At 38.8% G+C, this 26,693-nt stretch overlaps 1 protein-coding gene across 8 annotated transcripts in view; it reads right to left on the bottom strand.

Annotated features, from left to right (window-relative positions):
• LOC127635475 (beta/gamma crystallin domain-containing protein 1-like) overlaps positions 1–25,101 on the bottom strand; it is a 59,585-nt gene extending 34,484 nt beyond the window's left edge. For 7 of the 8 annotated variants that reach the window (XM_052115565.1, XM_052115564.1, XM_052115567.1 and 4 more), the window contains exons 1-5: positions 24,531–25,101; positions 23,917–24,013; positions 23,098–23,429; positions 1,173–3,822; positions 1,021–1,065 (exon numbers count right to left, since the gene is read on the bottom strand). In XM_052115565.1, coding sequence (XP_051971525.1) covers positions 1,021–1,065; positions 1,173–3,822; positions 23,098–23,429; positions 23,917–24,013; positions 24,531–24,625 — 3,219 coding nt within the window. In that variant the 5' untranslated portion in view covers positions 24,626–25,101. Of the gene's footprint in view, positions 1–1,020; positions 1,066–1,172; positions 3,823–23,097; positions 23,430–23,916; positions 24,014–24,227; positions 24,391–24,530 lie in introns of all 8 variants that reach the window. The other variant, XM_052115569.1, reaches the window with a different exon arrangement.
• Between the last annotated feature and the right edge of the window lie 1,592 nt (positions 25,102–26,693).

The raw sequence follows: 26,693 nt of genomic DNA, 5'->3' as shown, positions 1-26,693 counted from the left end.
GGAGCACCAGCTGATTCTTCTCCTCCCATCTACCAGTGATGCTTGATTTAACATCCTGCATCTACTGCCTGCGCAGATATCAACAGTGCAAATGGGTTGTAGGTTGCCAGATTGAGGTTTTGTATGATGTGTCGATTGTCTGAGTAGGATACGTTTCATTCAAGATCTGGCAACTGGACCACCTTGGAATAATATATTGATGTGATTATTCATATAACGTGGTTTGGGCCATACAAATTACGGGAGTTTTTTTGGGAGAAATAACAAAACGGGAGACTCCCGGGAAAAACGGGAGTGTTGACAGATATGGTTACAAGCCATTCCCTAAGCAGTGCTCACTTTTACAACTGATATTTGGACATCTAACGTAAGTTGAGCGTATTGGACACTTCAGTTTTTCAGATCGAGTAAAAAAAGAGAAAAAGGTTCATTTATAAAAATAGTGGAAAATGACATATGTTATACAAAGCAACTCATTTGCAGTTAATTGTTATTTCTACCTCTTTCTAGTCACAGAGCACTTTATTTTGAGAGTTGTTTAAGTGAGAGAAGATCCTGTCACTTAGTGCAGTTTGGGGGAAATTGTAATGTTTAATAATTGATTTTATTATGAAAATAAAATGTAGCATTGAAGAAAGGTAGATTTTGTTTGTATATGTGGTCAATAATAGTTCTTAGAAAGAAAATCGGAAAAAATGGGTATCGGCAGGTCACACTTGCAAAAAATCGGAAATCGAAATCGGCCAAGAAAATTGCAATCAGTGCATCTCTAGTAGTTTTAACAGCTTTAAAATGACAAACTTTTCATTTGAACTGTGCTCTGGTTCTGACTAAACTGCCAGTGTGAAAGCCCCCTTAAATCTATAGAGATTAAACTCTCAGAGCAACAGAGGAGTTAGTGCCCTCCTTTTACTGATCCAAAGGCCCATGAAAGGAAATGCAAATAGCTTACTCAAGCAATCAGACCAAACATAGAAAACAATTAGGACACTTAATGAATGACAGAAGTGGTGAACTTACTGTAGAAGGTCTCGGGCTGACCCGTCCAAAGCCTCCAATCTCTCCCTGTGAGGACAAATAGGCCAAAGCTAAGCTAGTCAACATTAATGCTAAACTAGTTAACCTAAGAGCAAACCTAACCCTTTGAGTAAACATATGACTGCTGTGCTTACCATGAGCATTGTGTAGGTTTCATTACAGCACACAAAGTGTTTAGTGTCTTTGGGTTCATTATCAGTGGATGGTGTCACTCTGGATTTTAAATACCGATAGAAAGGTGTATTGATATTCTTTCCAACGTTTGCCAGTGTACAATGACAGTTCAGCTCCACCTGGATACTTTCATGAGATTCTTTAGCAGTCTGATCAATATTTGAGCTGAGCTCATCCTCTGTGTTTGGCTGCTGGACAGGTTTGGCCTCAGTAAGATATTGGTGCAGTAAAACACTGGAGTTATCATCATCATCTTCTTGCTCACTGCCATCTCTTTTGGAGTGCCACAGTGGTCTTGTGGCGACTATCAAAGACTCGGTCTGGTACTCATCTGAACCGCATATCACGCTGGACTGAAGCTTCTCACTGACTGACTGCAGGAGGGAGAGGATGGATGACGCCTGCTGCTCCACGCTCCTTTGCTCCTCTTCCGTCACCGGCGGAACCAGCAGCGTCTCCAAGACCTCCTCGCACCCTGACTCTTCCTCGTAAATGGGTGAGAGGGAGAAGGGGTACACTTTGGCTCTGCGTGTGCCAGGACTGTGCACAGGCTCCGTGTCATTCACGAACACAGCGTCCATCTCCTCCTCCTCACTGATAATGGCAAAGCTTCCATCAACCTGGTGGAGATCAAGTTCATGAAAATGTGGATGTTGGGAAACAAAAGCCGTGCTTCTGCTTGAACTGTCCGGGAGGTCGAGGTGAATTCTACTCCCTGAAGGAGATACGGCTGATATTCTACCATCTACTCGATCCAAGATGAGTGTTGCTGGACTCTGGCTTTGGTCATCTATGACCTCACAGCGGAACGCTCTGACTGATGTCCACTGAGACGGATCGAGCCCTCCTGAGTGTGTCTGGACTTCATTCATGGATGCCTGGGAACTCTCCACCAGGAGAAAACTCTGATCTTCACCAGTCACAGAGTAATGGCAAAAATGTTCCTGCTCAGCAATGACTGAATAAAGTGCTTCCGTCTGATCAGATTTATGGCTTAGTGTAGCTGCTGGCTGCTGTGCAAATTCTGAAATCTTTGGTGTCTCTCTCTTTGCAAGATCTGTTGTGTCAAATGTGAGACTGGGGTTAAAAGGATCACACTTTTCCATTACTCTGAGAGATTTAGTTTGACTCTCCAGATTCCCAGACGTATCAGTGTCAGGAGTGATTGAAGAAGCATCACAGAAATCATTGTCCAGGTTCTGTCTACAGTTATTGCTCAATGTATCGTCTTTGGCTGAATCCTGAGATCTGTTCGCTACTCTGTATTGCTCTGTTTCACAGTCAGAGACATAAACTGTATGCTGCTCAGTCTCTTCACCAATGAGAGACACGCACACAGCAGGCAGCACAATATTAATGTCTGTTTTATGAAGAATGTCTCCATTACTGTGAACATTCAGAGATAATGGCTTATGCACTTCCTTTTCCACTGCTAAATATTCAAGAACTGCCTGATTCTCATAACTATCTTCGAGCTGACAGCTGATTGGAGCACTTGTAGCAGTGATGTCAGAGGTCACACTCACACAGCACCTGATGTCACAGTCAGATCCAGCGATGGACTCGTACCCTGAGGAGGGCGTCGACCTGCTATGGCTCCCCATCAGCACATCCTCCAGAACTACAGATGGTGTCTGATCAGACATCAATATATTAAACTGCTGCTCTGATTTATCTGCTCCGTCTCTATGACCATCTGTATCTTCAAACTGAACAGACACTGAACCTTTGTGAAGTTCACAGGTCGACAGTACATCACGCTCCACCTCAGATACTTTCATCATTTGAAAGGCAGCAAGAGCATTTTTCTGAATGCCGCCAACCAACTTTTTAGACTCCAGTCGCAGAACCTCCTCGTCCATCCCAGAATCCTCTTCAGTCAATCTCTCTTCTCGGCTGTCACTCATCTGGGAATCATCAAGGGATGAATGCTCTGTTTTGTCTGTAAATACTGAGGAGTCTCTCTGCAGTAATCTCTGTTTTAGAGCTGGATTTGAGCTGTGATGGTGCGTCAGAGCATCAGTGCAGAATAATTGTGGCCCCTTCTGCATACTGTTCACTGATACCATCTCAGGTATTTCGCTCTGACCAAGCTCTTCCTGGCCACTGTTAGATGATTCATTCAGTAGTCTCTTTTCTGCTTCATGAATGGTGTGAACTGATTCTCTTTCTATGCAAGTTACTAACCGATCAAAGATGGTTTCATCATTACGAGCAAGTTTACTGGCTGGAGATTCTACAGCGGGACCTCTGTCTGTAGTCTCCTTGTCTGTTGACAGGACACTGTGGATCAAATAATTTTCTCTGTAAGATACTGGACTTACAGTAGTGGGGTTTATTTGACTATCAGAACTCATTGTGTTTAAAGCCAAGGAGATCTCAGTGTCATGGACGTCTGGATGTGTTGCCTCCTCTCCCTCTGAGATAGGTGAATGAAGCTCCAAGTGATGCTTCTTCTTTGCTCTCCTGACCTTCCTCTGTCCATGGTACGTCCCATATGTCACCACAGGTGGACAGGTTATATCAAAACGTCTCTTGTCCTCCAAACACTCTTTGGCAGAGTTGTTGACTACTGCATCATCTCTATGCTCCTCACTCTGTTTTTCAGATCTGTGGAAAGGAAACGATAGAAATTATCAACTGAAGACTTTTGTAAAGCTTTGAAATGCCACACCTAACTCAACATTGAGATTTTATAGAAAAATAACACAAACAATTACAAGCCTATATCCAAGATCTGTTGAAGAGTATGAAGACATGACCACTTAAACAAAGCTGAAGTTGTGTAATGTAAACACTCAGAGTGCGTCATATGGGTAATGTGTAAAAGCAGTTTCAGAACATTTCCATTCATCAGTAGCAGCTACACAAAGGGTTAGCCTACAAGTGCTCTACAGAAAAAATGCCCCAGTCCCAGAGTCCATGATTCAATCTTACATGAGACTAAGGTAAAAATCACAGATAGTGTTCTTAGTTGTGTACTATCATACAAACTTGAACACCATTGATCACGTCATTTAACATTTAACATTTATGCATTTGGCAGACGCTTTTATCCAAAGCTACTTACAATGCACTTATTACAGGGACAATCCCCCCGGAGCAACCTGGAGTTAAGTGCCTTGCTCAAGGACACAATGGTGGTGACTGTGGGTATTGAACCAGCAACCTTCTGATTTCCAGTTATGTGCTTTAGCCCATTACGCCACCACCACACCATGTGACACATGTGACATTAGAATCATGGATTTTTCATGAAAATACAGACGAGAAAAATAAATACAAAACTTATGAGTGGAAAAGTGTCTGAAGAATTCATGCTGACATCTGCCAGGAGGTGGAGTCTCTTGCCGTCCACTAGGAGGCGATGTCCAATGCCATCGGCAGGCGTCACAGAGGACCACTGCTCAGCTGGCCGAGGACCAGCCGGCAGTGTGTCCGGGGACCGGCGAGCCACTTTTACTCTTTTTCTCTCTCCTCTCTCTCTCTCGTTCTGTTTCTCCCACTTGCTCTTTCTCTCTGCCCGCTCCCTCCCCTCCTCTCTATCTGTTTCCCAGGTGGCGGGGAAGCCCAGCCGGAGGAAGGCCAACAAAAGGGCAAAACCTCCTCTCCAGGAAGGAAGAGGGGAGTAAGTCAGGCCGGAGTACTCACTGGCCTGAATCTGGCGATGGAGGAGTGTGATGAGGAGGAGGGCGTGGCCAAGCCGCGATGACGCATGCCTGGGCCTGACTTGTCTAATCAGCAGGAGAGAGTCAAGGAGGGGACGGAAAACCAGTTCGAGAGAGAGAGAGAGAGAGAGAGAGAGAGAGAGAACAACGTGTTGTGTGTCTGTGAATGTCTTATGTTTGTTTATGTGAAGTTCAGTTTAGTTATGTCATTAAAGTTATGTTGACTGTCCTGCCGTTTCCCGCCTCCTCCTAGACCCCATAACTCGCATTAAACACTGAAGAATCATTTCCCTCTCATTAAACACTGAAGAACCACATAACTCCCATTAAACACTGAAGAATAATATAACTCCCATAACTCTCATTAAACTCTGAAGAATTACATAACTCTCATTAAACACTGAAGAATCACATAACTCGCATTAATCATTGAAGAATCACATAACTCGCATTAAACACTGAAGAACCACATAACTTGCATTAAACACTGAAGTGTCACATAACTCGCATTAAACACTGAAGAATCACATAACTCCCATTAAACTCTGTAGAATCACATAACTCTCATTAAACACTGAAGAATCACATAACTCCCATTAAACACTGAAGAATCACATAACTCTCATTAAACACTGAAGAATCACATAACTCCCATTAAACACTGAAGAATCACATAACTCTCATTAAACACTGAAGAATCACATAACTCCCATTAAACACTGAAGAATCACATAACTCTCATTAAACTCTGTAGAATCACATAACTCTCATTAAACACTGAAGAATCACATAACTCCCATTAAACACTGAAGAATCACATAACTCTCATTAAACACTGAAGAATCACATAACTCCCATTAAACACTGAAGAATCACATAACTCTCATTAAACTCTGTAGAATCACAACTCGCATTAAACTCTGTAGAATCACATAACTCTCGTTAAACACTGAAGAATCACATAACTCGCGTTAAACACTGAATATCACATAACTCGTAAACACTGAAGAATCACATAACTCCATTAAACACTGAAGAATCACATAACTCCCATTAAACACTGAAGAATCACATAACTTCGCATTAAACACTGAAGAATCACATAACTCGCATTAAACACTGAAGAATCACATAACTCCCATTAAACACTGAAGAATCACATAACTCCCATTAAACACTGAAGAATCACATAACTCCCATTAAACACTGAAGAATCACATAACTCTCATTAAACACTGAAGAATCACATAACTCGCATTAAACACTGAAGAATCACATAACTCTCATTAAACTCTGTAGAATCACAACTCGCATTAAACTCTGTAGAATCACATAACTCTCGTTAAACACTGAAGAATCACATAACTCGCGTTAAACACTGAAGTATCACATAACTCGCGTTAAACACTGAAGAATCACATAACTCCCATTAAACACTGAAGAATCACATAACTCCCATTAAACACTGAAGAATCACATAACTCTCATTAAACACTGAAGAATCACATAACTCCCATTAAACACTGAAGTATCACATAACTCGCATTAAACACTGAAGAATCACATAACTCGCATTAAACACTGAAGAATCACATAACTCCCATTAAACACTGAAGAATCACATAACTCCCATTAAACACTGAAGAATCACATAACTCTCATTAAACTCTGTAGAATCACAACTCGCATTAAACTCTGTAGAATCACATAACTCTCGTTAAACACTGAAGAATCACATAACTCGCGTTAAACACTGAAGTATCACATAACTCGCATTAAACACTGAAGAATCACATAACTCGCATTAAACACTGAAGAATCACATAACTCCCATTAAACACTGAAGAATCACATAATTCTCGTTAAACACTGAAGAATCACATAACTCGCATTAAACACTGAAGAATCACATAACTCGCATTAAACACTGAAGAATCACATAACTCGCATTAAACACTGAAGAATCACATAACTCCCATTAAACACTGAAGAATCACATAACTCCCATTAAACACTGAAGAATCACATAACTCGCGTTAAACACTGAAGTATCACATAACTCGCATTAAACACTGAAGAATCACATAACTCGCATTAAACACTGAAGAATCACATAACTCGCATTAAACACTGAAGAATCACATAACTCCCGTTAAACACTGAAGAATCACATAACTCTCGTTAAACACTGAAGAATCACATAACTCGCATTAAACACTGAAGAATCACATAACTCCCATTAAACACTGAAGAATCACATAACTCCCATTAAACACTGAAGAATCACATAACTCTCATTAAACACTGAAGAATCACATAACTCGCATTAAACACTGAAGAATCACATAACTCTCATTAAACTCTGTAGAATCACAACTCGCATTAAACTCTGTAGAATCACATAACTCGCGTTAAACACTGAAGAATCACATAACTCGCGTTAAACACTGAAGTATCACATAACTCGCATTAAACACTGAAGAATCACATAACTCTCATTAAACACTGAAGAATCACATAACTCCCATTAAACACTGAAGAATCACATAACTCCCATTAAACACTGAAGAATCACATAACTCGCATTAAACACTGAAGAATCACATAACTCGCATTAAACACTGAAGAATCACATAACTCGCGTTAAACACTGAAGAATCACATAACTCGCATTAAACACTGAAGAATCACATAACTCCCATTAAACACTGAAGAATCACATAACTCTCATTAAACACTGAAGAATCACATAACTCTCATTAAACACTGAAGAATCACATAACTCACATTAAACACTGAAGAATCACATAACTCCAATTAAACACTGAAGAATCACATAACTCTCATTAAACACTGAAGAATCACATAACTCGCATTAAACACTGAAGAATCACATAACTCCCATTAAACACTGAAGAATCACATAACTCGCATTAAACACTGAAGAATCACATAACTCGCATTAAACACTGAAGAATCACATAACTCCCATTAAACACTGAAGAATCACATAACTCCCATTAAACACTGAAGAATCACATAACTCTCATTAAACTCTGTAGAATCACATAACTCTCATTAAACACTGAAGAATCACATAACTCCCATTAAACACTGAAGAATCACATAACTCTCATTAAACACTGAAGAATCACATAACTCCCATTAAACACTGAAGAATCACATAACTCTCATTAAACTCTGTAGAATCACAACTCGCATTAAACTCTGTAGAATCACATAACTCTCATTAAACACTGAAGAATCACATAACTCGCAGTTAAACACTGAATATCACATAACTCGCATTAAACACTGAAGAATCACATAACTCCCATTAAACACTGAAGAATCACATAACTCCCATTAAACACTGAAGAATCACATAACTCCCATTAAACACTGAAGAATCACATAACTCGCATTAAACACTGAAGAATCACATAACTCGCATTAAACACTGAAGAATCACATAACTCCCATTAAACACTGAAGAATCACATAACTCCCATTAAACACTGAAGAATCACATAACTCCCATTAAACACTGAAGAATCACATAACTCTCATTAAACACTGAAGAATCACATAACTCGCATTAAACACTGAAGAATCACATAACTCTCATTAAACTCTGTAGAATCACAACTCGCATTAAACTCTGTAGAATCACATAACTCTCATTAAACACTGAAGAATCACATAACTCGCATTAAACACTGAAGTATCACATAACTCGCATTAAACACTGAAGAATCACATAACTCCCATTAAACACTGAAGAATCACATAACTCCCATTAAACACTGAAGAATCACATAACTCCATTAAACACTGAAGAATCACATAACTCACATTAAACACTGAAGAATCACATAACTCTCATTAAACACTGAAGAATCACATAACTCGCATTAAACACTGAAGAATCACATAACTCCATACTGAAATCACAACTCCATTAAACACTGAAGAATCACATAACTCCATTAAACACTGAAGAATCACATAACTCGCATTAAACACTGAAGAATCACATAACTCCCATTAAACACTGAAGAATCACATAACTCCCATTAAACACTGAAGAATCACATAACTCCCATTAAACACTGAAGAATCACATAACTCCCATTAAACACTGAAGAATCACATAACTCCCATTAAACACTGAAGAATCACATAACTCTCATTAAACACTGAAGAATCACATAACTCCCATTAAACACTGAAGAATCACATAACTCTCATTAAACACTGAAGAATCACATAACTCCCATTAAACACTGAAGAATCACATAACTCTCATTAAACTCTGTAGAATCACAACTCGCATTAAACTCTGTAGAATCACATAACTCTCATTAAACACTGAAGAATCACATAACTCGCGTTAAACACTGAAGTATCACATAACTCGATCGCATAACTGATAAACACTGAAGAATCACATAACTCCCATTAAACACTGAAGAATCACATAACTCTCATTAAACACTGAAGAATCACATAACTCGCATTAAACACTGAAGAATCACATAACTCGCATTAAACACTGAAGAATCACATAACTCCCATTAAACACTGAAGAATCACATAACTCCCATTAAACACTGAAGAATCACATAACTCGCATTAAACACTGAAGTATCACATAACTCGCATTAAACACTGAAGAATCACATAACTCGCATTAAACACTGAAGAATCACATAACTCTCATTAAACACTGAAGAATCACATAACTCCCATTAAACACTGAAGAATCACATAACTCGCATTAAACACTGAAGAATCACATAACTCGCATTAAACACTGAAGAATCACATAACTCCCATTAAACACTGAAGAATCACATAACTCCCATTAAACACTGAAGAATCACATAACTCGCATTAAACACTGAAGAATCACATAACTCGCATTAAACACTGAAGAATCACATAACTCTCATTAAACACTGAAGAATCACATAACTCGCATTAAACACTGAAGAATCACATAACTCCATTAAACACTGAAGAATCACATAACTCGCATTAAACACTGAAGAATCACATAACTCTCATTAAACACTGAAGAATCACATAACTCGCATTAAACACTGAAGAATCACATAACTCTCATTAAACACTGAAGAATCACATAACTCGCATTAAACACTGAAGAATCACATAACTCGCATTAAACACTGAAGAATCACATAACTCGCGTTAAACACTGAAGAATCACATAACTCCCATTAAACACTGAAGAATCACATAACTCCCATTAAACACTGAAGAATCACATAACTCCCATTAAACACTGAAGAATCACATAACTCTCATTAAACACTGAAGAATCACATAACTCTCATTAAACACTGAAGAATCACATAACTCGCATTAAACACTGAAGAATCACATAACTCCATTAAACACTGAAGAATCACATAACTCTCATTAAACACTGAAGAATCACATAACTCGCATTAAACACTGAAGAATCACATAACTCCCATTAAACACTGAAGAATCACATAACTCTCATTAAACACTGAAGAATCACATAACTCGCATTAAACACTGAAGAATCACATAACTCCCATTAAACACTGAAGAATCACATAACTCCCATTAAACACTGAAGAATCACATAACTCCCATTAAACACTGAAGAATCACATAACTCTCATTAAACACTGAAGAATCACATAACTCTCATTAAACACTGAAGAATCACATAACTCCCATTAAACACTGAAGAATCACATAACTCTCATTAAACACTGAAGAATCACATAACTCCCATTAAACACTGAAGAATCACATAACTCTCATTAAACACTGAAGAATCACATAACTCGCATTAAACACTGAAGAATCACATAACTCTCATTAAACACTGAAGAATCACATAACTCGCATTAAACACTGAAGAATCACATAACTCGCATTAAACACTGAAGAATCACATAACTCCCATTAAACACTGAAGAATCACATAACTCCCATTAAACACTGAAGAATCACATAACTCCCATTAAACACTGAAGAATCACATAACTCGCATTAAACACTGAAGAATCACATAACTCCCATTAAACACTGAAGAATCACATAACTCCCATTAAACACTGAAGAATCACATAACTCTCATTAAACACTGAAGAATCACATAACTCGCATTAAACACTGAAGAATCACATAACTCTCATTAAACACTGAAGAATCACATAACTCGCATTAAACACTGAAGAATCACATAACTCTCGTTAAACACTGAAGAATCACATAACTCGCATTAAACACTGAAGAATCACATAACTCGCATTAAACACTGAAGAATCACATAACTCCCATTAAACACTGAAGAATCACATAACTCCCATTAAACACTGAAGAATCACATAACTCCAATTAAACACTGAAGAATCACATAACTCTCATTAAACACTGAAGAATCACATAACTTCGCATTAAACACTGAAGAATCACATAACTCCCATTAAACACTGAAGAATCACATAACTCCCATTAAACACTGAAGAATCACATAACTCGCATTAAACACTGAAGAATCACATAACTCGCATTAAACACTGAAGAATCACATAACTCCCATTAAACACTGAAGAATCACATAACTCCCATTAAACACTGAAGAATCACATAACTCTCATTAAACTCTGTAGAATCACATAACTCTCATTAAACACTGAAGAATCACATAACTCCCATTAAACACTGAAGAATCACATAACTCCCATTAAACACTGAAGAATCACATAACTCTCATTAAACTCTGTAGAATCACATAACTCTCATTAAACACTGAAGAATCACATAACTCCCATTAAACACTGAAGAATCACATAACTCTCATTAAACACTGAAGAATCACATAACTCCCATTAAACACTGAAGAATCACATAACTCTCATTAAACTCTGTAGAATCACAACTCGCATTAAACTCTGTAGAATCACATAACTCTCGTTAAACACTGAAGAATCACATAACTCGCGTTAAACACTGAATATCACATAACTCGCATTAAACACTGAAGAATCACATAACTCCCATTAAACACTGAAGAATCACATAACTCCCATTAAACACTGAAGAATCACATAACTCCCATTAAACACTGAAGAATCACATAACTCGCATTAAACACTGAAGAATCACATAACTCCCATTAAACACTGAAGAATCACATAACTCCCATTAAACACTGAAGAATCACATAACTCCCATTAAACACTGAAGAATCACATAACTCTCATTAAACACTGAAGAATCACATAACTCGCATTAAACACTGAAGAATCACATAACTCTCATTAAACTCTGTAGAATCACAACTCGCATTAAACTCTGTAGAATCACATAACTCTCGTTAAACACTGAAGAATCACATAACTCGCGTTAAACACTGAAGTATCACATAACTCGCATTAAACACTGAAGAATCACATAACTCCCATTAAACACTGAAGAATCACATAACTCCCATTAAACACTGAAGAATCACATAACTCCCATTAAACACTGAAGAATCACATAACTCCAATTAAACACTGAAGAATCACATAACTCTCATTAAACACTGAAGAATCACATAACTCGCATTAAACACTGAAGAATCACATAACTCCCATTAAACACTGAAGAATCACATAACTCCCATTAAACACTGAAGAATCACATAACTCGCATTAAACACTGAAGAATCACATAACTCGCATTAAACACTGAAGAATCACATAACTCCCATTAAACACTGAAGAATCACATAACTCCCATTAAACACTGAAGAATCACATAACTCTCATTAAACTCTGTAGAATCACATAACTCTCATTAAACACTGAAGAATCACATAACTCCCATTAAACACTGAAGAATCACATAACTCTCATTAAACACTGAAGAATCACATAACTCCCATTAAACACTGAAGAATCACATAACTCTCATTAAACTCTGTAGAATCACAACTCGCATTAAACTCTGTAGAATCACATAACTCTCGTTAAACACTGAAGAATCACATAACTCGCGTTAAACACTGAAGTATCACATAACTCGCATTAAACACTGAAGAATCACATAACTCGCATTAAACACTGAAGAATCACATAACTCCCATTAAACACTGAAGAATCACATAACTCTCGTTAAACACTGAAGAATCACATAACTCGCATTAAACACTGAAGAATCACATAACTCGCATTAAACACTGAAGAATCACATAACTCCCATTAAACACTGAAGAATCACATAACTCCCATTAAACTTGGGACATACTCGGCGCCATCTTGAGTCTGATGGACTCAAGATGGCGCCGAGTATGGCTGCTGCGTTGCGAGCTCCGTTACAACACTGCGGTTTATTGTTTGTTTTGTTTACAGTTCTTTGTTTTTTTGTCTTGGATGTTGTCTGCCTTATTGTTTACGACAGACAAACGCTTTTGGACATTAGTTCTACAATCACACATCGAAAACCGGACTTCAAATTCCTTAATGCCGACCCGCTGTTTACAAACACGCCGGGCGGAGCCCTTTGTCTGTGCTGCTCGGCCGCTGAAACGCAGAAGGAAAAGAGGAAAACGAGCCGGCGTTCTCATCAGAGTAAGACGTCGTGCAAATCGACCCCGCTACCCAGTATACTACTGGCAAATGTTCAGTCTCTGGACAACAAACTCTGCGAGCTGAGAGCGCGGATCTCTTTCCAACGAGAGACGAGGGACTGCTGCGTTATGTGCCTTACAGAAACCTGGCTGTCTACGGAGATTCCAGACTCGCCATCGAAATCACGGGCTTTTCCGTGCACCGAGCGGACAGAGCTGAAAGACCTCTCTGGTAAAAGCAGAGGTGGTGGTGTATGTTTTATGATCAACAAATCATGGTGTGATCAGAGGAACGTACATTTCATCAAGTCTTTTTGCTCTCCTGATCTGGAATATCTCATGCTTCTGTGTCGACCATTCTGGCTGCCGAGGGAATTCACAGCGGTTATCATCACAGCTGTGTACATCCCCCGCAGTTTGACACAGACCGGGCACTCAGGGAACTGTATGGGTGTATAAGTGAGCAGGAAACCGCAGCACCCTGAGGCTGCGCTCATTGTTGCCGGGACTTTAACAAAGCCAACTTCAAAGCAATCGCCCCAAAATACCACCAACACATAAAGTTCAACACACGAGGGGACCGGGTTTTGGATCATTGTTACTCTCCCTTCCGGAAGGCTACAAATCCCTCCCCGCCCCCATTTGGCAATCGGACCATTCTTCCGCTTCTGCTTCTGCCCGCTTACAGGCAGAAACTGAAACAGGAAGCACCCACCCTCAGAACGATCCAGTGCTGGTCGGACCAATCAGACTCTGCGCTACAAGACTGTTTTGATCACGCGGACTGGGAGATGTTCGGTCCGCCTCTGATGACGATTATCGAGGTTTACGCTGACAGCGTAACGTGTTTCATCAGGAAGTGCGTGAGGACGCTTGTTCCACCAAAACTATACGGATATACCCCAACCAGAAACCATGGGTTAACGGCGATGTTCGCTGGCACTCACTGCGCGGACCTCCGCTTTAATTCTCCTAACACGGAGGAGCCGTAAACAAGCCAGTTATGCCCTCCGTAACACTATCAGTGCAGCTAAACGCCAGTACAGGCACAAACTTGAAAGTCAGTTCAACACCACTGACTCCAGAAGTATGTGGCAGGGAATTAACACAATCACGGACTACAAGCGGAATAAAGTCTCCGCCATGAACACCGCTGCATCTCTCCCGGATCTAACTTAATACATTTTATGCTCGCTTTGAGGACAGTAACACCGCCCTCGCGGAGAGAGCACTCGCTGCTGACGCTACAGAGGTTGATTCACTCTCCGCCTCTGTTGTGGATGTAACCCGATCATTCCGACGGGTGAACATCCGTAAAGCCGCGAGTCCAGACGGCATTCCGGCCGCGTCATCAGAGCGTGCGCGAATCAACTGGCTGGTGTTTTTACGGACATTTTCAATCTGTCCCTCTCCCTGTCTGTAGTCCCCACATGCTTCAAAACATCAACCATTGTGCCTGTACCGAAGCAAGCTATAATCACATGCTTAAATGACTGGCGCCCTGTTGCTCTGACCCCCATCATCAGCAAATGCTTCGAGAGGTTAATCAGAGATCACATCTGCTCTGTTCTGCCCCCTCTTTGGACCCATTGCAGTTTGCCTACCGCAACAACCGCTCCACTGATGATGCCATTGCATCTACAATACACACTGCTCTCTCCCACCTGGAAAAAAGGAACACATATGTGAGAATGCTGTTTGTAGACTACAGCTCAGCATTCAACACCATAGTGCCCTCCAAGCTTGATGAGAAACTCCGGCTCTGGGCTTAAACAGCTCGCTGTGCAGCTGGATCCTGGATTTCCTGTCAGGCAGACGCCAGGTGGTTAGAATGGGCAGCAACACCTCCTCATCACTGACCCTCAACACTGGAGCCCGCGAGGGCTGTGTTCTCAGCCCACTCCTGTATTCCCTGTACACACATGACTGTGTGGCAACACATAGCTCCAATGCCATCATTAAGTTTGCTGACGATACGACGGTGGTAGGTCTGATCACTGACAATGATGAAAGAGCCTACAGAGAGGAGGTGCACACTCTGACACGCTGGTGTCAGGAGCACAACCTCTCCTCAACGCCAGTAAAACCAAGGAGCTTGTTGTGGACTTCAGGAAGAAAGACGGAGAACACAGCCCCATCACCATCAATGGAGCACCGTGGAGAGAGTCAGCAGCTTCAAGTTCCTCGGTGTCCACATTACTGAGGAACTCACATGGTCCGTCCACACTGAGGCCGCTGTGAAGAAGGCTCACCAGCCTCTTCTTCCTGAGACGGCTGAGGAAGTTTGGAATGAACCACCACATCCTCACACGGTTCTACACCAGCACTGTAGAGAGCATCCTGACTGGCTGCATCACCGCCTGGTACGGCAATAGCACCGCAAGACAACTGCAAAGCCCTGCAAAGGGTGGTGCTGAACTGCCAGGAACATCATCGGAGGTGAGCTTCCTCCTCCAGGACATATACACCAGGCGGTGTGTGAAAAAGCTCGGAGGATCATCAGAGACTCCAGTCACCCAAGTCATGGGCTGTTCTCACTGCTACCATCAGGCAGGCGGTATCGCGAGCATCAGGACCCGCGACCAGCCGACTACATGATAGCTTTTTCCCCAAGCAATCAGACTGTTGAACTCTTGATCTATCAGGATCAATAATTAGCACTGCACTTTATTCAGCTATAATCTCACACTGGACTGTCAACATATTCTCCTCAATACAACTGCTATATATATATATACACATATATATTTCATATACTCCCACTTATTGTAATGTATTGTATATTCTGTTCTATATTCTGCATTGTATATAATTATTGTGTTGTGTAAGTATGTGTACATCTGATTTGTAAATTGTTTTGTGTAAGTATGTGTACATTTGATATGTAAATTGTTTTGTGTAAGTATGTTGTTTATTGTAATTGGTATATGTCTCGTCACTGTCATGACTGCTATGTTGCTCGGAACTGCACACAAGAATTTCACCTACTGTTGCACTTGTGTACATGGTAGTGTGACAATAAAGTGATTTGATTTGATTTGATTTGATTTGAAACACTGAAGAATCACATAACTCGCGTTAAACACTGAAGTATCACATAACTCGCATTAAACACTGAAGAATCACATAACTCGCATTAAACACTGAAGAATCACATAACTCCCGTTAAACACTGAAGAATCACATAACTCTCGTTAAACACTGAAGAATCACATAACTCGCATTAAACACTGAAGAATCACATAACTCTCATTAAACACTGAAGAATCACATAACTCACATTAAACACTGAAGAATCACATAACTCCCATTAAACACTGAAGAATCACATAACTCGCATTAAACACTGAAGAATCACATAACTCGCATTAAACACTGAAGAATCACATAACTCCCATTAAACACTGAAGAATCACATAACTCTCGTTAAACTGAAGAATCACATAACTCGCATTAAACACTGAAGAATCACATAACTCGCATTAAACACTGAAGAATCACATAACTCCCATTAAACACTGAAGAATCACATAACTCCCATTAAACACTGAAGAATCACATAACTCTCATTAAACACTGAAGAATCACATAACTCGCATTAAACACTGAAGAATCACATAACTCTCGTTAAACTCTGTAGAATCACAACTCGCATTAAACTCTGTAGAATCACATAACTCGCGTTAAACACTGAAGAATCACATAACTCGCGTTAAACACTAAAGTATCACATAACTCGCATTAAACACTGAAGAATCACATAACTCCCATTAAACACTGAAGAATCACATAACTCCCATTAAACACTGAAGAATCACATAACTCCCATTAAACACTGAAGAATCACATAACTCTCATTAAACACTGAAGAATCACATAACTCCCATTAAACACTGAAGTATCACATAACTCGCATTAAACACTGAAGAATCACATAACTCGCATTAAACACTGAAGAATCACATAACTCGCATTAAACACTGAAGAATCACATAACTCCCATTAAACACTGAAGAATCACATAACTCGCATTAAACACTGAAGAATCACATAACTCCCATTAAACACTGAAGAATCACATAACTCCCATTAAACACTGAAGAATCACATAACTCTCATTAAACACTGAAGAATCACATAACTCCCATTAAACACTGAAGTATCACATAACTCCCATTAAACACTGAAGAATCACATAACTCTCATTAAACACTGAAGAATCACATAACTCCCATTAAACACTGAAGTATCACATAACTCGCATTAAACACTGAAGAATCACATAACTCGCATTAAACACTGAAGAATCACATAACTCGCATTAAACACTGAAGAATCACATAACTCCCATTAAACACTGAAGAATCACATAACTCCATTAAACACTGAAGAATCACATAACTCTCATTAAACACTGAAGAATCACATAACTCGCATTAAACACTGAAGAATCACATAACTCGCATTAAACACTGAAGAATCACATAACTCCCATTAAACACTGAAGAATCACATAACTCCCATTAAACACTGAAGAATCACATAACTCTCATTAAACACTGAAGAATCACATAACTCGCATTAAACACTGAAGAATCACATAACTCGCATTAAACACTGAAGAATCACATAACTCCCATTAAACACTGAAGAATCACATAACTCCCATTAAACACTGAAGAATCACATAACTCCCATTAAACACTGAAGAATCACATAACTCCCATTAAACACTGAAGAATCACATAACTCGCATTAAACACTGAAGAATCACATAACTCCCATTAAACACTGAAGAATCACATAACTCGCATTAAACACTGAAGAATCACATAACTCCCATTAAACACTGAAGAATCACATAACTCTCATTAAACACTGAAGAATCACATAACTCGCATTAAACACTGAAGAATCACATAACTCCCATTAAACACTGAAGAATCACATAACTCCCATTAAACACTGAAGAATCACATAACTCCCATTAAACACTGAAGAATCACATAACTCGCATTAAACACTGAAGAATCACATAACTCCCATTACACACTGAAGAATCACATAACTCTCATTAAACACTGAAGAATCACATAACTCGCGTTAAACACTAAAGTATCACATAACTCGCATTAAACACTGAAGAATCACATAACTCCCATTAAACACTGAAGAATCACATAACTCCCATTAAACACTGAAGAATCACATAACTCCCATTAAACACTGAAGAATCACATAACTCTCATTAAACACTGAAGAATCACATAACTCCCATTAAACACTGAAGTATCACATAACTCGCATTAAACACTGAAGAATCACATAACTCGCATTAAACACTGAAGAATCACATAACTCGCATTAAACACTGAAGAATCACATAACTCCCATTAAACACTGAAGAATCACATAACTCACATTAAACACTGAAGAATCACATAACTCCCATTAAACACTGAAGAATCACATAACTCCCATTAAACACTGAAGAATCACATAACTCTCATTAAACACTGAAGAATCACATAACTCCCATTAAACACTGAAGTATCACATAACTCCCATTAAACACTGAAGAATCACATAACTCTCATTAAACACTGAAGAATCACATAACTCCCATTAAACACTGAAGTATCACATAACTCGCATTAAACACTGAAGTATCACATAACTCGCATTAAACACTGAAGAATCACATAACTCGCATTAAACACTGAAGAATCACATAACTCCCATTAAACACTGAAGAATCACATAACTCCCATTAAACACTGAAGAATCACATAACTCTCATTAAACACTGAAGAATCACATAACTCGCATTAAACACTGAAGAATCACATAACTCGCATTAAACACTGAAGAATCACATAACTCCCATTAAACACTGAAGAATCACATAACTCCCATTAAACACTGAAGAATCACATAACTCTCATTAAACACTGAAGAATCACATAACTCGCATTAAACACTGAAGAATCACATAACTCGCATTAAACACTGAAGAATCACATAACTCCCATTAAACACTGAAGAATCACATAACTCCCATTAAACACTGAAGAATCACATAACTCCCATTAAACACTGAAGAATCACATAACTCCCATTAAACACTGAAGAATCACATAACTCGCATTAAACACTGAAGAATCACATAACTCCCATTAAACACTGAAGAATCACATAACTCGCATTAAACACTGAAGAATCACATAACTCCCATTACACACTGAAGAATCACATAACTCTCATTAAACACTGAAGAATCACATAACTCGCATTAAACACTGAAGAATCACATAACTCCCATTAAACACTGAAGAATCACATAACTCCCATTAAACACTGAAGAATCACATAACTCCCATTAAACACTGAAGAATCACATAACTCGCATTAAACACTGAAGAATCACATAACTCCCATTACACACTGAAGAATCACATAACTCTCATTAAACACTGAAGAATCACATAACTCCCATTACACACTGAAGAATCACATAACTCTCATTAAACACTGAAGAATCACATAACTCGCATTAAACACTGAAGAATCACATAACTCTCATTAAACACTGAAGAATCACATAACTCCCATTAAACACTGAAGAATCACATAACTCCCATTAAACACTGAAGAATCACATAACTCTCATTAAACACTGAAGAATCACATAACTCCCATTAAACACTGAAGAATCACATAACTCGCATTAAACACTGAAGAATCACATAACTCCCATTAAACACTGAAGAATCACATAACTCGCATTAAACACTGAAGAATCACATAACTCGCATTAAACACTGAAGAATCACATAGCTCTCATTAAACTCTGAAGAATCACATAACTCCCATTGAACACTGAAGAGAATTGATACATCCTTCATGATGCCAGACTTTTATCGGCTTCTGGGTCACGGGCTCAAGGACGGAGGAGCGAGAAAGTGAGAATGCACAATTTAAGAATGAGAATCACCCATGGAGTGAAGAATAAGAGAAACAAGTGACCTCATGATGCATCTACACACCATCATCATATGTTTATTTTAAGAAATAATACATTTTCCACAATTTAAACATGATTCATGTCCATTATACAAGAAGTATATATTCTTTTGAGAAATTCTATTATTATTAAGGTCTGTTGCATAAAAGTAATTTAATCGATCATTTGCTATGCGTGGGATAAACCTTCATCCTCAATGTTGATGAACGGAGATCAGGAGAACATCATGTGCATGTGCAATGAGGGTTCAACGATGACCTGAGGGGCTAGTTTGCCTTTGCCCCTGAGCCAATCAAAAGCTTTGATCATATTTATGTCAGCTGTTGACATGAGCATCAGAAGTTACTGCTCTTGACTGCAGACAAGCGTAGTGAACTTCATTGGTAAGTTTTAAAGATAATTTTTCTCTAATGTGCTGTTGGTTGGATTAGTTAAGCACCGTTCATCATTGCATTGAAGTGTTGTGTTGTTTTGTATTAGATATCAATGACTGATGAATATTGGAAGTCTGTTGTCATTTTGATTAATTTTGTTATGTAGTTTGTTTGAGTTAGTGAGATAATATTTGCACCCTTTGACAATCTGCCTGTTTGTGGTTTACTTTCTCGGTCACTTGAGGTTTTTGACGTGGATGTGCACGTCTCAGTGGTGTTTGGTGCTGAAATTAAATCATTAGGGATGTTTGAGTGGTATCATGTTCAGGTTTTGAGGTTTGAGGTTACCCAAAAAATTTCTTTATTCGCCACTCTCTGTAAAATTTCTGTCATGGTCTATTTTTATCAGTCATACTTGTTGTCATGTTATAAGTACTAGGGCATTGAGGGGCTTAGCATCCATTATAATGGCACATCCATGACAGTAGATAGGCTTTTATGATGGAATGTTGACTCCCCTTATTTGAGTCCAGTTAAACCAATAAGTTCTAATGTGAAACTTCTACCTGTCAATCAACCGCTGTGCTAAAACTAGGTTGAAACCTATGCTGGTTTGCTTATATTAAATGCATGTATAATTAGCTGAAATAATGTGCTGTTTTATTTTGTTATGTAGTTTCCACTTTATTATCATACATTAACACACTGAAGTAATTATTAATATATGCAGTCATTAAATCAGATACTCTGTACTCAAAATATGGACACTAAAGAGATGCACAATACCAGGAGTAAATGATGATGGTGCCAGTTAATAATATCTAATGTGCATATTACACCAGGGAATAAACAGGGAACATGCACAGCGGGAATGTGAGGGACAAAGAGTCAAAACTGATGCAATTCTTTTCTTGTTTCTTTTTTATCTGTCAAAATGTCACACAGAATTCTGAATTATTCAACAAAAGATTGGTCAAATAATTGATTGTTCAGTGATTGTTTGAATAATGACCCTGAGACACCACTGCCACATACACTATATTAATATATATTTTCTATCCTCTAACCCTCATACAAACCTTTCAGATATTTACATTTTTATAACTAGACTGGACTACTGTAACGCTCTCATTGCAGGCCTTCCTGCATGTGCTATTAGACCCCTGCAAATAATCCAGAATGCAGCAGCACGTCTGGTCTTTAATGAACCTAAGAGAGCACATGTTACACCACTCTTTGTCTCTCTCCACTGGCTGCCGGTTCATGCACGTATTCAATTCAAGGCCCTGATGCTGGCATATAAAACAGTCACTGGGTCTGCTCCAGCATACCTAAAAACATTTATGCAGAGCTACGTTCCCACCAGAAGCCTCGCGGTCGGCTAAGGAACGTTGCCTTGTCGTACCAAAACAAAGAGGCACCAAAACACTTTCCCGGACTTTCAGTTTCATCATACTACGGTGGTGGAATGACCTTCCCAACTCAATCCGGGAAGCTAACTCACTCTCTATCTTCAAAAACGGCTAAAAACACATCTTTTCCAAAAGCACTTAACCGGTCACTAAAAAAAAAAAAAAAAATTATTTACATTTCTTGTTGCACTTAAATCTGTTTGGTGTACTATTCTGATGATAGTGAAACTTTGTAATATGACACTTTTCGTACCACTGTCTCCTTAAGATGATTCGCTGATGTTCTTCCTCTTTTGTAAGTCGCTTTGGATAAAAGCGTCTGCCAAATGAATAAATGTAAATGTATAAAAAATTATGATTATAATTTAATATAATTATTATATTAAAATTAATTATATTATAATATAATATAACATATTATATTATATTATGAGAGTTTTTTATACTAAGATAATGATATTTGCACTTCCCTTACTACTATTAAGCTTTCCAAATGAGGATATACCATATTCTTGCTTTTATAAGAAGAAAATCACTATAGCCTCACCCTAACCCACCCAATGTATTTAATGCTTTACAATGTTGCTATTGTTCAGTGGTGTTATATCAGACTGAATAAGTCAAGAAACATTAGAAATACAAAGTATGACTAATACTAATAATCCACACAAACTGAGCTAAAGCTGACTAACCATAAGAGCATTTACACACACACACACACACACACACACACACACACACACAGACTCGTCTGATGTTTGCATGGGTTATATGGTAAATGACTTACTGTGTGACATCTGAATGACAGACAGACAGCTCCACTGAGGTTTGGTGAGAAGGTTCTACAAGCTGAAGAGAGTGAGACAGTTCCACAGTGCTGTCTGTCTTCTCTGAGTCTCTGTGTCCAGTAAAGGAACTGCTGCTTTCTGAGTCTGTGTGTGTGTCTCTCTGTACTCCGGATGGCTCTGCCCGGACGAAATGGAACAGGCTGCTCAGGCGTCTGAGGAATCCGTCTACAGGGGGCGCTGTGGCGGCAGGAGGTTCAAGCGAGTCCCCCTGTGTGTCGACCTCCATCAGTGACACACTGTTTCTGTCCGCCGCGTCAGACAGCTGCAGCTCCTGCATGAGAAAAGAAGACAGGAAGAGAGGCGTGCAGTCGTGAGGTTCTTCCTGTGTCAGCAGTCTCTCTCTCTCTCTCTGTGTGTTTGTCTCTCGTCCCTCCCCCCAGTACAGCCCACCCAAACACTTAACCCCTTCAGTGCCAAACGGGCATTCATTCTGTTCTACATTCAAGCATTCTCTGACACAATTTATACAGAAAATAACAGGCAGATGTGTGTTTTTATACATTTGATCATTATAAACATGATAATAAAAGATCAGAATGAGATTTGAGAGCTACATTTTATTTAGGTTATTTGAATTTATTTGTTCACATAAACAGTGAATGTGTATATGAGATAAAAAAAAATACAGCCAAACGTCTTTCTACCTGATGTTCAAATAGGAACAAAAAATGTCTGATCAGTTCAGACGATAGAAATCAAGATATCTAGACATCCAACTCACATCAACACACAGACTTACAGTCACACTGATGTTGTACCTGCGCAGCTGCAGTTTCTGGCATGTTCAGGTGCAGCTCAGGTGTGTGAAATGAATCCTTGTGAGCGCTGCAGGTGAAGGTGGATCCATCAGCCTCACTGACACAAAAACAAAACATAATATATAAAGCATATGATTATGAACTCTCACTCACACACTCACACTCACTCACTCACTCACTCACTCTCTCTCTCTCTCTCTCTCTCTCTCTCTCTCTCTCTCTCTCTCTCTCTCTCTCTCACTCTCTCTCACACTCTCACTCACACACACACACACACACACACACACACACACACACACACACACACACACCTTAATCTTCAACGGTTCATGGATATTAGATCCTCTCCAGAGAGATGGTGAGACTGACACACCCTGTAATTTTCTCACAGTTAAATGAATCTTTTCTTTATATGTTCCTGCCCGTGTTGACCGCAGGCAGCCGAGGAAAGATAATAAATAATCTGCAAAAACACTGAAAGTGCAGAACGAACGCTGGTGTACTACACTGGCACAGACTGGCACACACTGGCAAAGTGCAACATAAACATTAATCGCGAGAGTCTCGATAAAAAATAGAATTACATCTTTACAACACGAATAAACTTCTCAAACCTTTCATGTGTGTCCACAGATTTACTTCTTGAGAAAAACCGGGAAAGGTTTCTGGCGAAATCTTCGTGCCAGGAACTCTTTGGATCGGACATCATGTGGAATTCCTGATTCTGATCCACATTTGTGCGTGTTGGAACAGATCTGACCGATGGAGAATAAGAGGAAGTTATTTTGGGAGGAGTCAAAAATCAATGATCAACTCATGGACGAACATTTCTCAGATATTTCTGGGCAGTTTGTAGCAGAAACAACATCTCTTACAGAAATAAAGTCAATTACTTCATAACGTGTTGTTGAGACATTAACAATAAACTTCAAAAATGGTGAAAGCGTCTAAAAAGCGGATTATTTGCGTCACTAATCATGTTCGCTGAATTAACTAATGTTAACTTTATTCAGATGTTCCATCACTGTCTTAAAAACAGCTCAGAAATGTATTCTGCATGACATACAATGCGCTTTATTACATTATATTCACATTAGTGTCAATAATAAAGTATTATGATTATGGATTATAGACAGATTATTATATGGACTCATGATGAATTCGTTGTTTTCTCATTTCTGCTCCAGTGTCTTCTGTTAAACTCATCTGCATCTTAAATATGAGGAAAACCTCTTAAAGCTCAAGTAACTGTTTCAGTGTTAAAATACTTGATTGTATTTCAAGTGTAAATAAATGACTGTGAAAACTGTGTGTTTGTTTAGAGTGACAATAACAGTTCATTAATTCTTTGACACCAATGTTTATTTGTGCAGTTTCATCGAGTGGAAGCGAAACTTTAGTTTAATATCATAGTAAATAAAGTAAAATACATGTTTATGAGCTCCATGTGGAGTGTTTGCACCAATAATCAATCAGTAAAAACAACATGTTTCATTATCTCAAATATAAAACCATTTCTGTGGTGTTAGTGAAATCCAACAATTAAGAATAAGACACTGAAGTGAAAGAAATGAAATATATTTCATCTGTTGTGTATGAAACTGTTGACAAACAACAATAATAAACACATAATTTCAGCTGTGAGGTTTGAATTAATAGTGTATAATCAGTCATTACACATCTCATAATAAAATGGAGAAAACCAGATCTTAAACAGCAATTCAATAAGAATAATAGCTGTAATTTGAACAGGCGACTTTCTGAAACTTGTTCATTCAGGAAAACTCCTGTTGGGCGCAGAATAAAGCAGAACATAATTAGAGCCACATTTATTAAAACTGCTGAAAATGAGGCTGACGGTTCTAGAGGAGGAAACAGACCACATGTAATTTAATTATCTGTTTATTTTCAACAAAATACATTTCCATGAGAGGTACTTTTATTCTCACACAGCAGATCTGGTGTGTTTCATGATCATGAACGAGACACATACAGCTGCAGTGTTTCCTGACGTCTGTTTCCACTCAACGCTTCATTGAATCCTTCAGGAAAATGGGGCATAAATATATGTAATAATATATCATTTATGTGAGCTACCGTGTTTAACAATAGCACAGAACGACACTGAGGTCTTTACATGAGTCTCGTATCATGATCACAATAGCACAGAGAAACAGGATTATCATGTTGTACATGTGCAGAGGAGACCGAGCTATGGCGGAGCTTTAAGGTGAAGACTGGATGAAAATGTCATCTTTGACATCTGTTGTACAACACACACAAAGCCGGAAACCATATGTCTGCCATTGATATGAACAAACAGTCCAGGGGCCACCAAACTGACTGAGAATTATGAGTCCCGTGGGGCCCCAGCACAGGATAAAAGAGACTCTGTGATATTATTAATGCAGAAATACATTTTCCAGAGCAAATCTTTCATTCCTCGGAGCACCGTTGCTTCAGTCTGGATTTGATCAGCTCTCATTAGTGCTCCTTCATTTCTCAAATATTGTTCCACTGACAGTGAGATTGTGTTTTTGTCTTGTGTCCTCAGCAGTGCTTAATGAAAACACAAAATTCCAGAATTAGGACCATATCTAAAGCAGTTCAGGAACAGAGAAGCGGGTCAGAGTCGGTGTGTTGGTTAGTCGAGTATATTGTGCAGTTTTATAGGATCAAACTGCATTAGCAGCATTTCCAGCAGCCTGTGTAATAAATATTCCCCTTCTGTCACTCACTCAACGTTGTATCGATTGTAGTACCTCTGAACACACACT

This window comes from Xyrauchen texanus, chromosome 43, assembly GCF_025860055.1.
Source record: "Xyrauchen texanus isolate HMW12.3.18 chromosome 43, RBS_HiC_50CHRs, whole genome shotgun sequence".
Lineage (NCBI taxonomy): Eukaryota > Metazoa > Chordata > Actinopteri > Cypriniformes > Catostomidae > Xyrauchen > Xyrauchen texanus.
This window is presented reverse-complemented; position numbering and strand designations above follow the sequence as displayed.